The sequence below is a fragment of the Salmo salar genome, chromosome ssa01 (genome assembly GCF_905237065.1).
Source record: "Salmo salar chromosome ssa01, Ssal_v3.1, whole genome shotgun sequence".
NCBI classification, from domain to species: Eukaryota; Metazoa; Chordata; class Actinopteri; order Salmoniformes; family Salmonidae; genus Salmo; species Salmo salar.
The window spans coordinates 125,750,942-125,765,797 of NC_059442.1; the positions used below are offsets into that span (position 1 = coordinate 125,750,942).

The 14,856-nt window shown below is 45.8% G+C and overlaps 1 protein-coding gene across 12 annotated transcripts in view; it reads left to right on the forward strand.

Moving 5' to 3' along the window:
• Window positions 1–14,856, forward strand: part of LOC106561621 (spermatid perinuclear RNA-binding protein) — a 123,390-nt gene that overhangs the window by 60,783 nt on the left and 47,751 nt on the right. For 8 of the 12 annotated variants that reach the window (XM_014125805.2, XM_014125775.2, XM_045688338.1 and 5 more), the window contains one exon: window positions 4,366–4,544. In XM_014125805.2, coding sequence (XP_013981280.2) covers window positions 4,542–4,544 — 3 coding nt within the window. In that variant the 5' untranslated portion in view covers window positions 4,366–4,541. Of the gene's footprint in view, window positions 1–4,365; window positions 4,545–14,652; window positions 14,713–14,856 lie in introns of those variants that run through there. The other 4 variants (XM_014125750.2, XM_014125757.2, XM_014125763.2 and 1 more) reach the window with 1 other exon arrangement.

Sequence of the window (14,856 nt, forward strand, 5' to 3'; positions counted from 1 at the left end):
GTGTGTGAGTGGGAAGGTGCACACAGCACAGAAGGAACGAAGGAGACATCATTATGAATTCATCAAATTAATTCAATGTATCGCCCAGCCCTAGGCTGGCTGCTGGCTCTTTTGATAGCTGTGTGGTTTCCGTCTTGGTGGAGTCATTTCCATGCTTAAGTGGCTGTCACCCAGTTCATTTTCCTCAAGTCTGTAGGCCTAATGAGTTCACTACGGGCAGCAGAGGACAGGACAGACTGCACGGGGCCGACTGCTGTAGGAGAGCCATTTGCATTACACTCACAGGCAGGCAAGAAGGCACACGCACGCTTGCATGTGCTAGCGCACCCATAATCTCACGTACTCCCTCGCACACACTCACAGGCAGGTAGGACTCACTGTGATGTACACTTACCTTACAGATACAGCTCTCCTCTCACTTTTGACTGGATGGAGGCTAGCTAGAATCGAAATATTTTGCATGTCTGGAAAAATGTCAGCGAATTCTTCGCTCGCTTCAGAGAGTTTTCTCTTCGATCACAGTTTCAACAGGAGGGAATGAGAGAGGGCCTAACTTTATCACTGCACAGACGGTTGTTCTCAGAAACGTAGAAATGTCATCATACCGGTTACAGCATCTCTCTCTCCCGATGATTTGGTATTTGCCAAACTAGTAGGCCTAGTGTTAGGCAACTTCTATTATTTACAGAACTACATTCCCTTTAGTTTACGAGTCTGTTCATTGTGTTTCGTATGAACAGGTTAGGTGATACTGAATCTCTCTATTCTCAACTGAAAGTTGTTGTCGTGACCCGCCTACGTCTCCCATCCCCCATTGTTGTTATGTAGACTATTATCTACTTCCTGGTGAAGTTTTGCATAATGGTTCTTGAGTGGGCGAGGTTACTTCCTGTTATGAGACTGACATGTGACATGGCCACATCTGGATAGTCTCACTGTGAGTTTAAATGTAAACACAAAGTGAGCTTTTTTCATAAAGTGGAGCCATTACAGCCTGGACCCAGATCTGTTTGTAAATAATCAAATGTATTTATATAGCCCTTTTTTCAACAGCAGTTGTCATAAAGTGCTTATAAAGAAACCCAGCCTAAAACCACAGAAAGCAAGCAATGCAGATGTAGAGGCATGGTGGCTAGAAAAAACTCAGGAACCAGGCTCTGAGGGGTGCCCAGTCCTCTTCTGGCTGTGCCAGGTGGAGATTATTAAAGTACATGGCCATTAAGGCCAGATCGTTCTTCAAGATGTTAAAACGTTCATAGAAGACCACCTGTCTTGTGCTGTCTTGCCAACTCCTATAGTCACAATGACTGATCGCAATGATCTGGAACTAGGCTAGAGCCATGACAGTTGATGGAAAACTGCACTTATGGGAACCACCATGTGTGACTAAACCAAGGGTGTTTAGTGTTTACAACAATCCTTAACGACAGCCTTGAACCTATACAGCTCCTCCATACAGCTCCTCCATACAGCTCCTCTATTCAGCTCATCCATACAGCTCCTCCATACAGCTCATCCATACAGCTCATCCATACAGCTCCTCCATACAACTCCTCCATACAGCTCCTCCATACAGCTCCTCCATACAGCTCCTCCATACAGCTCCTCCATACAGCTCATCCATACAGCTCCTCTATTCAGCTCATCCATACAGCTCCTCCATACAGCTCATCCATACAGCTCCTCTATTCAGCTCATCCATACAGCTCCTCTATTCAGCTCATCCATACAGCTCCTCTATTCAGCTCATCCATACAGCTCATCCATACAGCTCATCCATACAGCTCATCCATACAGCTCCTCCATACAGCTCCTCCATACAGCTCCTCCATACAACTCCTCCATACAGCTCCTCCATACAACTCCTCCATACAGCTCCTCCATACAGCTCCTCCATACAGCTCCTCCATACAGCTCATCCATACAGCTCCTCCATACAGCTCCTCCATACAGCTCCTCCATACAGCTCCTCCATACAGCTCCTCCATACAGCTCCTCCATACAGCTCCTCCATACAGCTCCTCCATACAGTTCCCGTGGTGTTGCTTTAGCGGTGTTGTGTGTGGTTGGTGGATGGTTTGGTGGTTGGTTGGTTGGTTGCGTTGCATGTGGCTAGTTAAACCCATAAAGTGTCCCTGTGGCCTAGTTGTGCTACATAAAGGTTTTATCTATAGCACAGCAGCACCCAGTCAAAAACACTGCAGTGCAGAGCAGCTAGAGAGATTGCTGAAGAGTGTGTCAGGAGTCAAGAGTGTCCTGGTTGATGGGTATTGATGATGGGTATTGATGATGGGTATTGATGATGGGTATTGATGATGGGTATTGAGACGCGGGGGACCCTAACTCCATTCCATACAGGACAGGGTGGGGAGTTTGGGTAGGGTTTCACCTCTGCTATACTGCTGTTGTTTACGACAAGAGGTTAAATCCCCAATGGGTCTGCCCTCTGCCCTCTGCCCTCTTGACGCATGGAGCTGGAGTGCGTGCGACCTGTTTATGTGTCCTATCCTCCTGGGCCTCCAGCCCTCCCCCTTGCCTGTGTGCCACGTGGCACAGCCTGGCATAGCTGCCTAGTTGACCTAATCCATGGGAATGGAGATTGTTTTCCAGGGAAACCACATTAGGAACATGGCTGGATTAATGCAGATGACCAGCGGGATTAACGGGTCAAACTTTACCCGGACTGACTCCCCTGGTTAATCTGTGATACATAGACGATAGTTGATGATTATGATGAATAGGAATTATTCTGCCAGGCCGAATGGTTCCAATAAAGAGAAAAGGAGAAAGGAGAGTACTGGGAGAGCTGACAGACAGATAGGACAGGCTTGAGCGGGCAGTGGAATAATTTAGGCTAAATAAATCACCCAAACTGGAGCAGAGCGTTTTTGAATATGTGTGTGTGTTGGCGTATCTGTCTGTCATTGTGTGTTTGTGTATGTATCTGTCAGTGTGTATGTGTGCATATCAGCCTATAAAAACAAGCGTAGCATCATGAAATATGAATAAGACCCGGCCGTCTCGTCTTTAGCTTAGCCATGCTCTCTCATCTCTTCTTACTCTACCAGCAGACAAAGACTAGGCCCTAACCCCTGCTGAGGAGTGTGTGTGTGTGTGTGTGTGTGTGTGTGTGTGTGTGTGTGTGTGTGTGTGTGTGTGTGTGTGTGTGTGTGTGTGTGTGTGTGTGTGTGTGTGTGTGTGTGTGTGTGTGTGTGTGTGTGTGTGTGTGTGTGTGTGTGTTATGAATGAAAAAGGAAGGGAGTGTGTGTACAGTATCAGCTGAGTGCAGACGGGGACGTGTAGATGAGACACGGGGTTTGAAGCTTTAACAAAAAGAGGAAGGGGGCAAAGAGGGAGTATGTACTACTGCAGCTGCAATGTTTTTTCTGCATTCAAAAATGGGCTTAGGTGGTGGGGGGGGGGCGGCCAACGGCCACGAATCGTGAATCTCAATGACCAGTCTTTCCCTTTGTCTCTCTCTTTCTCCCTCATCCCTCTCTCTGCCTCTCGCCATCCATCTCTCTCTCGCTCTCTCTCGCTCTCTCTCTCTTTCTCTCTTTCTCCCTCATCCCTCTCTCTGCCTCTCGCCATCCATCTCTCTCTCTCTCTCTCTCTCTCTCTCTCTCTCTCTCTCTCTCTCTTTCTCTTGTTTCTCCCTCATCCCTCTCTCTGCCTCTTGCCATCCATCTCTCTCTCTCTCTCTCTCTCTCTCTCTCTCTCGCTCTCTCTCTTTCTCTCGTTTCTCCCTCATCCCTCTCTCTGCCTCTCGCCATCCATCTCTCTCTCTCTCTCTCTCTCTCTCTCTCTCGCTCTCTCTCTCTCTCTTTCTCTCTTTCTCCCTCATCCCTCTCTCTGCCTCTCGCCATCCATCTCTCTCTCTCTCTCTCTCTCTCTCTCTCTCTCTCTCTCTCTCTCGCTCTCTCTCTCTCTTTCTCTCGTTTCTCCCTCATCCCTCTCTCTGCCTCTCGCCATCCATCTCTCTCGCTCTCTCTCGCTCTCTTTCTCTCTCATCCCTCTCTCTGCCTCTCGCCATCCATCTCTCTCTCTCTCTCTCTCTCTCCCTCTCTCTCCCTCTCTCTCGCTCTCTCTCTCTCTCTTTCTCTCGTTTCTCCCTCATCCCTCTCTCTGCCTCTCGCCATCCATCTCTCTCTCTCTCTCTCTCTCTCGCTCTCTCGCTCTCTCTCTCTCTCTTTCTCTCGTTTCTCCCTCATCCCTCTCTCTGCCTCTCGCCATCCATCTCTCTCTCTCTCGCTCTCTCTCTCTCTCTCTCTCTTTCTCTCTTTCTCCCTCATCCCTCTCTCTGCCTCTCGCCATCCATCCATCTCTCTCTCTCTCTCTCTCTCTCTCTCTTCCCTCCATCTCCAGGCGAGACAGAGGGAAGCAGATCAGGTCTGTAGGCAGGGGGCTCTGAGGGGAGCGTATGAGGAGGAGTCAGAGAGCAGAGGAGACCCCTGACCTGTCCTGACAACACAGAGCTTCCCCGGCAACACACCCGGGCCACACAAGGAGACGGACAAGGAGCACCCACTCCTTTCGCAGGCATGGTAAGTAGTGTGTGTTTCTGCTTGTGCAAGAGCTTCCTGTCAGAATGTATAGGATGAGTGCGTAGTGTCAATATGAAGAGTTTAAGAGTTCCAAAACGCGATATATGGATTTTTCAGAAATGTTGGTAAATTTGAATGAATTAAGAACACATCTTGTGAAAGAGAGCTTTTATTTTTTCTTCTTACCATGATATGGGCTTGTGAAAAGACAGTACCAGTCAAACTTTGGACACTCCTACTCATTCCATAAAAAAAAAAAAAAAACTATTTTCTACATTGTAGAATAATAGTGAAGACATCAAAATGATGAAATAACACATATGGAATCATGTAATAACCAAAAAGTGTTATTTTATATTTGAGATTCTTCAAAGTAGCGTCCCCTTTGCCTTGATGACAGCTTTGCACACTCTTGGCATTCTCTCAACCAGCTTCATGAAGTAGTCACCTGGAATGTATTTCAATTAACACGTGTGCCTTGTTAAAAGTTCATTTGTGGAATTTCTTTCCTTCTTAATGCGTTTGAGCCAATCAGTTGTGTTGTGACAAGGTAGGGGTGGTATACAGAAGATAGCCCTATTTGGTAAAAGACCAAGTTCTATAGCCTACAGAACTATAGAAAAAGTATTCAGATTGGGTTTTAAACAGTTACATGTAATAAAGTATCGATGCATAATAAATAAATAAATACATATTCTAATAATCACTTTGTTTCAACTAAATGTCCCAACTCTCTAAACAGATGGCTTTGGATAAAGCACATTTCGCGTTTAGCAAAAAAACACATTTGCGTTTACCAAAAAAACACATTTTAAGTCAATGTTAAAAAAATATGAGAGCAGCCATAATTCATACACATAGACAGGGACCCATGAGCATTCATGTCAGACAGGGACCCATGAGCATTCATGTCAGACAGAGACCCATGAGATTTCAGCCCACTACAAATGTGAAAATTTAGCGTTTCACTGTAATTTCACTGTAATGTCTACACACGTTGTATTCGGCGCATGTGACAAATGCAATTGGATTTGATTGTGGTAATGTCACAGTGAAGACAGTGCGGTTGGCTGCAGGTAAGATGATGGTGGGAGGTGTGTAATATTAACCTGAGCAGTAAAGGACCAGTTGGGCCAAGAGAGGTCAATCTGATAAGGGTAGTGCCGCGGTGAAACATTGCAGTGCCGATTGCTGTGTGTCAGTGAGAAGAAGTCTACCTGACGATGTAGCACTATTGAACCTCAGCAAAGAGGGGGTGGGGGGGGGGGGGAGAGAAGGAGGGGAAGAAAAAGAGAGAGAGGAGATGAACAGGGAGAAAGAGAGAGGATAGAGGTAGGGCGTCAGAGGAAGGAGAGAGAGAGGGGGAATTAGAAAGGAGAGGAAGAGAACAAGGGACAGAGAGAGGGGGAGGAAGAGAGAGAGAGATCAGGGATTGATTAATGGTCCCTACCCCTGACTCTGGAGTTGAGCCTCAGGGGAGTGCAGGCAGCACCATGAATTATTAAAAACTGGAGGGGTGGACGGGGGGGCGGAGGGTGTTCATAAATAACCCTCGATGATGAGGGCCGTGCTAACGCTAGCTGGGCTGGTAAGGAGAGTGGCGGTGACCTTGGAGCTCAAACACTCTGCACTGCAAAGCCACAGCACAGTGCACTGCTTCCTTATTGTCTTTTCATTGGATTTTCCCTCCTTGTGTACACACCCAGATATATATAAGCACAGACACACGCACGCACGCACGCACACGCGCACACACACGCAATCCCTCTAGGATCTCCATCTCTATCGACTCTCCAGGGACGACGGGGCGACCTTGTTAATCCTCGGTTCCTTGTCAGCTTTGCTCTGCCCAGGTAGTCAGTTAAATGGCACTAGGAGACAAGGCAAAGTCAGCGGATCTCTTTAACACCCTGAAGCCATAACCCTTTACTGCAGCCCATAAACACTAATAGTGAACACGGCCACATTATGAGAAGCAAAGAGCAAAAATGAATATCATTAGCTAGGCTATCTGGGCCCGTATTCCAGAAGCGTCTAGAAGTGCTGATCAAGGATCAGGTCCCGCCTCCGATTCTTTATGATTTAAAAGTCAAAACTGTTCCTAGATCAGCACTCCTACTCTAAGATGCTGTGTGCGCCTGCCCTGCGCAAGTCTGTGTGTGTGTGCATGTGTTTGCGCCTGTGCTCGTGCGTGTGGTAATTTGAAAGGCTGTAAAAAAACAACAACAATAAAATGGGGCCATCTTTTGTGCAAGAGCTGCCAAGCGCAGTGCTGGGAAATCACAGGATGAATTTTTAATGCAATCTGCCTGGGGCTGATCATACCCCTCTCCTCTCTCTGCCTTGTCACTCTTCTGTCCCAAACTATACATTCACCATACACAGCCTCTCTCATTGTGCACTCAGCAATCATTAAGGCCACGTGACACACACACTCTACACAGGCATGATACACGCAAGTGTGCGACACACTCCACATGTATGGCACGCACACGCAAATTGTAAACACATACACACATGATACACACCTCTGTGCTTTAATCATCAAACACATGGAGACCACGTGTTTGATACCATTCCACTGATTCCGTCTCCAGCCATTACCACGAGCCCGTCTCCAGCCATTACCACGAGCCCGTCTCCAGCCATTACCACGAGCCCGTCTCCAGCCATTACCACGAGCCCGTCTCCAGCCATTACCACGAGCCCGTCTCCAGCCATTACCACGAGCCCGTCTCCAGCCATTACCACGAGCCCGTCTCCAGCCATTACCACGAGCCCGTTCTCCCCAATTAAGGTGCCACCAACCTCCTGTGGTGTGCATATTGTTCCCAACAGACCAACAACACTCTCTCACACTGCTCTCACTACACACTAGTTGTTGTGTACACACACACACACACACACACACACACACACACACACACACACACACACACACACACACAATCTACTGGCCTGCACACTTGTTTCGCCACAATCTACTGGCCTGCACACTTGTTTAGCCAGTTTATGGTGGAATAGCGAGGGGAAACATGGCTACGAGACCAGTAAGTGGGTATAGCAACAACTTGGAGTGTGCATTGCATACTGTACATTGGACTGAAGATGTTATTTTTGGAGGGCAGAGCACATTCACTATACAGCAGAGCACCACATGTAGTAAGCCGTCTAATGTGTTTGTGTATTGTGGCTAACTGGTTGTAATTGGTGTGGTGTAATTGCAGAAGCAAGGGGAGAGCAAAGGTCAACACTCTGGGTAGTTGGCACACGTTCACACACACATAGACAGCAACAACACCCCACTGGGCTCACACTGGTTGAATCAATGTTGTTTCCGCGTCATTTCAGTGAAACGTGGCCTAGACGTTGAATTGACGTCTGTGTCAAGCGGGAACATACTCTCTCCCCAGAGTCCGCTGTGTAAACACAAAACATGTACAGGGCTCGACATTCAGGTACGTTTGCCAGTGGGACACCAGGCCTGTGCCAACGGAAAGTTACTGGCCCGGATGGAAAAAAAATACTGGCCTGGGTTAAGATCTGACAGGAAAGCAAATGATGCGCGCATCGTTTTTCAATAGCAGGTGATTTTATTTTCATTTGGGCTGAGCAAGTAGCATAGACAGGGTTCATGCAGCCATTGGCAAGTCAAATTCAAGGACTTGCATGGACTTTGTCAAGCATTTAATTGTAATTTTCAACGACCTACATTTTATATTTGTTGAAATAGAATAAAACTCCCCACAAAATGTAAGCTACAAAAGTATGCATTACCACTTTAAGAATAATGCATTTTTCTGACACAGCGGCTGAATTAACAAGAAGTTAATCTTTAAGCCGATGTATAACACTGTATGTTTTATGAATTTTTATTATGAGTATTTATTTTTTTGAATTTGGCGCTCTGCAATTTCACTGGATGTTGGCCAGGTGGGATGCTAGCCCTAGAGAGGTTAAGAATAATGCATTTTTTTTTATAGGCCTTCCCAATTTCCCAATGGCATTATGCATTGACATTTACATTATTTTTACATTCAAAAATATGTCCGAATAATGTGGGCAATGCCTGACTAAATGGACTACATCACCGGCAGATGCTCCCCGACACAAACACACTAATGAAGTCTGTCCATGTGGTAACTAGTCAGTCTTGCCGTTTGAGATGTTGGAAGAATTATTTAGGGGTTGTTGTATCACGTGTGACGAAAAAGCAAGAAGAAACCAGGTTTCCCTTTGTTATGGAATGCTTGTCTGATTTTTAAGGTAGGCTATTCCATGGCATGATGACTGAATTTCAACCGAGACTTTTAACTCTTGACATACCCGGTTTGCATACCCATTCTTTCCTGGTCATTTACCTGTGGATATCATAACTTGGAACATCTTTCCTACGGCTTTCTTACCCCTACCACTGTCGATCTTCAACAACCAGCTGTTTAAGAGCTGCATTATCTCAAACTAGACTATATGTGTGCGGCTTGCGTTGCTTGTGGTAAGTAATGGACATAATGAATTAACAACTTCCGGAATTCATCCGTTTAAAAAAATAATAATAATCAATTATATAGCCTAGATAAAATATAACATTATTACAATATTTTTTTCACTGGCCCAGGCGGGCTACTGACAGGATGATCGACTGGCCCAGAGGGTTTCCATAACCTCCCCGGGCTAGCGGGCAGTCGTGAATGTCGACCCCTCATGTACACACTGTCATCTCTCACAGATATATTTTGTTACGTTACAACCTTATTCTGAAATGGATAAAATACTTTTTCCCCCCTTATCAATCTACATACAATACCCCATAATGACAAAGCAAAAACAGTTTTTCAGAAATGTATAACATATTAAATACTGAAATATCACATTTGCATAAGTATTCAGACCCTTTACTCAGTACTTTGTTGACGCACCTTTGGCAGCGATTACAGCCTCGAGTCTTCTTGGGTATGACGCTACAAGCTTGGTACACCGGTCTTCCCTGTGGCTCAGTTGGTAGAGCATGGTGTTTGCAACGCCAGGGTTGTGGGTTCGATTCCCACGGGGGGCCAGTACAAAACAAAAACAAAAAAATGCATGAAATTAAATGTAAGTCGCTCTGAATAAGAGCGTCTGCTAAATGACTCAAATGTAAATGTATTTGGGGAGTTTCTCCCAATCTTCTCTGAAGATCCTCTCAAGCTCTGTCAGGTTGGATGGGGAGCGTCGCTGCACAGATATTTTCAGGTCTCTCCAGAGATGTTCTATCGGTTTCTAAGTGGTCTGAATACATTCTGAATGCTTTGTATAGGCTACACACATGTACACTGTGGTTCACCTTCAGTTCATATCCTTAACCTCACACACGCCTATAGCTGTGAAAGTGGTCGTTTGTGGTTTGCCAGTAGATATAGTTGAATGAGTGTCTCTGGACTGTTGGTGAGACTGCTTCAACACAGTAGGCAAGTGAGGGACAATTCCCTGTTTTACTTTAAGCTCGTGCCTGTCACCTCCCCTCCACTCACACCTGTGGTTGTGAAAGTAGTAGTATTTATATTTGTGGGCTGTGGGATAGTTAGCCTGTGTGTGTGTGTGTGTGTGTGTGTGTGTGTGTGTGTGTGTGTGTGTGTGTGTGTGTGTGTGTGTGTGTGTGTGTGTGTGTGTGTGTGTGTGTGTGTGTGTGTGTGTGTGTGTGTGTGTGTGTTTGTTTGTTTGTTTGTTTGTTTGTTTGTTTGTTTGTTTGTTTGTTTGTTTGTTTGTTTGTTTTTTCTTGGTCACCTCCCAGATCAAGGCTCTTCTCCCCCGGATAGTTGACAGTGTAGCCAAACCTCATTGTGTGTGGCCAAGTGATGACGACTCCCAGGGGACTACTATTTCAACTCTGTTAAAAAGGCATTAAACATTTCTAATGTAGAGGATCTGTGGTTGACAATATTACTGTATGTGCTGTGGTGGGAAACGTTTAAGGCTCTCCCAGGCTCTTCTAGCCAAGTAGCTTCTCCTTATTCATTATTTATACCACGTCTATGAAGTGCAAGAACAGAGCCTGTTTAAGTTTAAATTGTACTTTTTAAATTCATTTTGAAGTTTTAGTGTGTTAAAATGGAGGAAAAGTCCTGTATTTCAGCTAATTCTCCAGTCTCAGGAGGTGTGCTCTTCAATCCTCTGTGATAGTAAACTAATTTCTAATTCATTACTCCCCATCCTGCTTTTGATTGGATAGATGTCTCGCTAAACATATTGCATGAGGGACCTCTGGGACTCATGGCGGGCGGGAGGGCGGGGTGGTTGACGACGACAGCTGTCTTGGAGACGGAGTGTGTGCGAGACGGAGTGTGTGTGTGACAACGAGGTGGGATAAACCGAGCATGTGCTACGAGACTGTGTGTGTGTGTGTGTGTGTGTGTGTGTGTGTGTGTGTGTGTGTGTGTGTGTGTGTGTGTGTGTGTGTGTGTGTGTGTGTGTGTGTGTGTGTGTGTGTGTGTGTGTGTGTGTGTGTCACAGCGAGGTAGCTGAAACTCATTAGTCTCATGCAGGGCCATTGTGCTGCAGCGACGTCTCATTCACCAAGTAATCAGTGTGTGTGTGTGTTTGTGTGTACCGTAAGTAGAATTATCAGCTTGGTCCCCATGCCTGTGTCTAATATAAAAGCCCCACAAGCCCATCATGAGGCTAACCTAGCTAGCTTGTAAAGGTGGTTTCAGATTATAAAGGCAACAGATTTACCTGCAGTGTGGGGAGGGGCACCACCTACGGTACACCTTTGTGGCCCTTAAACCCTGGTTCCTGCAGCTTTTACTGGTGTTTTATAGTGTTTTATAACTGTTATGGCTCACATTAGAAACGCCTCATAAACTCTACTACTGGGAGCCTGTTAAACACAGCACTGCACAGAGCAGGAAGACACACACACACACACACACACACACACACACACACACACACACAAACACTGTTATATAATATTATAACGTATGAATGGAGACTAATGGTAGAGCAGGATAATTGACCTCGACTATGCATGCTGTATCACGCCCCTGGAATTACACACACACACACACACACACACACACACACACACACACACACACACACACACACACACACACACACACACACACACACACACACACACACACACACACACACACACACACAGTACAGCCTCTCCTCTTCATTTAGAAAATGAAAAAGCACTAACGCAGCACGTGCACGCAAATAGGGACGGAATGAAAAGGTTGCAGCGTTACTCCTGATTAGAACAAAAATTCCGTTGACCTTTGTGGATGCAGTCCTGTTTCTGTCCTCCCTTCGTCGTCTGGAAAATGTCACCGTGTAATTAGGATGGAGTTTGCTACTTCTGTTCTGCTGTAGCAGCGATTTCTAGAGGATTGATAGGAGGCGAGATGTCATCCTCTCTGCTACTCTAAAGGTCAGGACACAAGCAGTGTTTGGGTGAGGAGGATTGAGTAAAACATGTGTACTTGATGGCGATTTTTAATTTTTTTTTAAAATTACGCAAAGTCGTCGATTAATACTGAATTTAAATAGGTCGCTAATGTTATGGAGCAGATAAGATATCGAACATGTCTTGCCAAACTTGTCAAACTTAGGCTACACCAAATGGCACGAATGGAGTGGATTTTGATATACAAAGGGATTTGATGTGGAGCAGAGGAGCCATGTTTTTATTTAAAATAAATGTATTGTCCTACTAGCACTGCATATGCTACTTTATTTAGGGAAAATGTACGTACGGACGGCGATTGTGATATGTGGTTGTCTCACCCAGCTATCTTAAGATGAATGCACTAATTGTAAGTCACTCTAGAGCGTCTGCTAAATGACTAAAATGGTAACATGCTACTGTATATAGCCTCGCTACTGTTATTTTTCACTGTCTTTTTACTGTTGTTTTTATTTCTTTACTTACCTATTGTTCACCCAATACCTTTTTTTGTAACGGTTGGTTAGAGCCTGTAAGTAAGCATTTCACTGTAAGGTCTACACCAGTTGTATTCAGCGCACGTGACAAATAAACTTTGATTTGATTTGCGGCCTCCCGAGTGGTGCAGTGGCCTAAGACACTGCATCGCTGTGCTAGCTGTGCCATTAGAGATTCTGGGTTTGAGTCCAGGCTCTGTCACAGCCGGCCACGACTGGGAGACCCATGGGGTGGCGCATAATTGGCCCAGCGTCGTCCGGGTTAGGGGAGGTTTTGGCCGGCAGGATGTCCTTATCCCATCGCGCACTAGCGACTCCTGTGGCGGGCCGGGCGCGGTGCACACTGACACGGTTGCCAGGTGTACGGTGTTTCCTCCGACACATTGGTGCAGCTGACTTCCGGGTTAACTGGGTATTGTGTCAAGAAGCAGTGCGGCTTGGTTGGGTTGTGTTTGGAGGACGTACGGCTCTCGACCTTCGACTCTCCTGAGTCCGTACGGGAGTTTCAGTGATGAGACAAGACTGTAACTACCAAAATGTAAAATGTAGAGATATGAATTTGAAATAGATAGAGAATGGGGCCAGTTCCACCAGCACTGCTGTTCCCTCCTCCCCCTTAGCAGTGCGGGTGAGTCAGGGGGAGGCTGAGAGCTGGTTGCTTGATTGAATTAGATGAGGTGGGGGAGTCAGGGAGGTTAGGATGGAATTGAATTCGACTTGATTGAGGATGGTTAGGAGGGGGGGCAGACAGTGTGAGGTGGTGAGGTCGCTGCCATCAGATGGAGGCTGTCATTGGCTTTAAATTGATGTCCCACCCATAAGGATGATACATTTGCTAGCAGTGCCTTCAGAAAGTATTCATACACCTTGACTTATTCCACATTTTGTTGAGTTACAGCTTGAATTCAAAATGGATTAAATTGTTGTTGTTGTTGTTTTTCTCACCCATCTACACACACATTATACATTACATTATAGTCATTTAGCAGACGCTCTTATCCAGAGCGACTTACAGTAGTGAATACATACATTTCATACAATTTCATACATTTTCTTTTTTTTCTTTTTCTCTGTGCTGGCCCCCCGTGGGAATCGAACCCACAACCCTGGCATTGCAAACACCATGCTCTACCAACTGAGCTACAGGGAAGGCCACACTAATGTTTTTAGAGAAAAATAAAAAATATATATTATTCACAACCCTGAGTCAATACTTTGTGGAAGCACATTTGGCAGCGATGATTACAGCTGTGAATCTTTCTGGGTAATTCTCTAAGCGCTTTCCACACCTGGATTGTGCAACATTTGACCATTATACTTTTCAAAAACATAATGATGGTGTTGGAGTCGTGCCTGGACACGCAGTCATGGGTGAACAGGGTGTACAGGAGGGGACTGAGCACGCACCCCTGAGGGGCCCCCGTGTTGAGGATCAGCGTGGAGATGTGTTGTTACCTACCCTTATCGCCTGGGGGGGGGGGCCCCGTCAGGAAGTCCAGGATCCAATTGCAGAGGGAGGTGTTTAGTTCCAAAGCAGCAACTACTCTTCCTGGGGTACAAACAGATTAAGGCATTCATGTTTGCAATAAGGTAGTAAAGTAAAACTGCAAAAAATATTACAAAGAAATGTCTTGAATACAAAGTGTTATGTTTGGGGCAAATCCAACACATCACTGAGTACCAGTCTTCATATTGTGTTACTGTGAGTAGGCCAGTGATGCAAAATCTCAATTTAATTCATTTTAAATTCTGGGTTTAACCTCAAAAAATGTGGAAAAAGTCAAGGGATGTGAATACTTTCTGAAGTTATAAACCACGCACGCACGCACGCACGCACGCACGCACGCACGCACGCACGCACGCACACACACACACACACACACACACACACACACACACACACACACACACACACACAGACTGCAAGATCAAAGTGTTGACAGGCGTTTTAATGCTGGCTGCGTCTCCCAAGCACTACTTCAGGAGGTAGTTCAGTTTGACAGGGGTGTGGTGAGAGGTGTGTGTGAGCGTGCGTGCGTGCAAATGGAATTCAAGTTGCCAGTAGTGGCCTCTTCATAGTGAACTACAATACGGCTGGTTTCAGAGAGCAGCAGCACAGGGCATGGTGAGAACACACACACACGGCACAGGGCAGGGTGTGAACAGAGCAGAGCAGACAGGGCTGTTAGAGGATATGTTACCTGGGCAGACGTTTGTTTGGCCATCCGTTGAAGCTGAGGTGAGTTTGATTGATTAAAGTTTAATCTGCTGCTGAATGCTTTTCTCCAGAGGTGCCCTTGGAACTACTAACAAGACTGGCTGTGTTTGCAAGAAATAGAAAATAGAGAAATAGTTTGGAAACAGAGAGGGGTGTGTTTGTTAG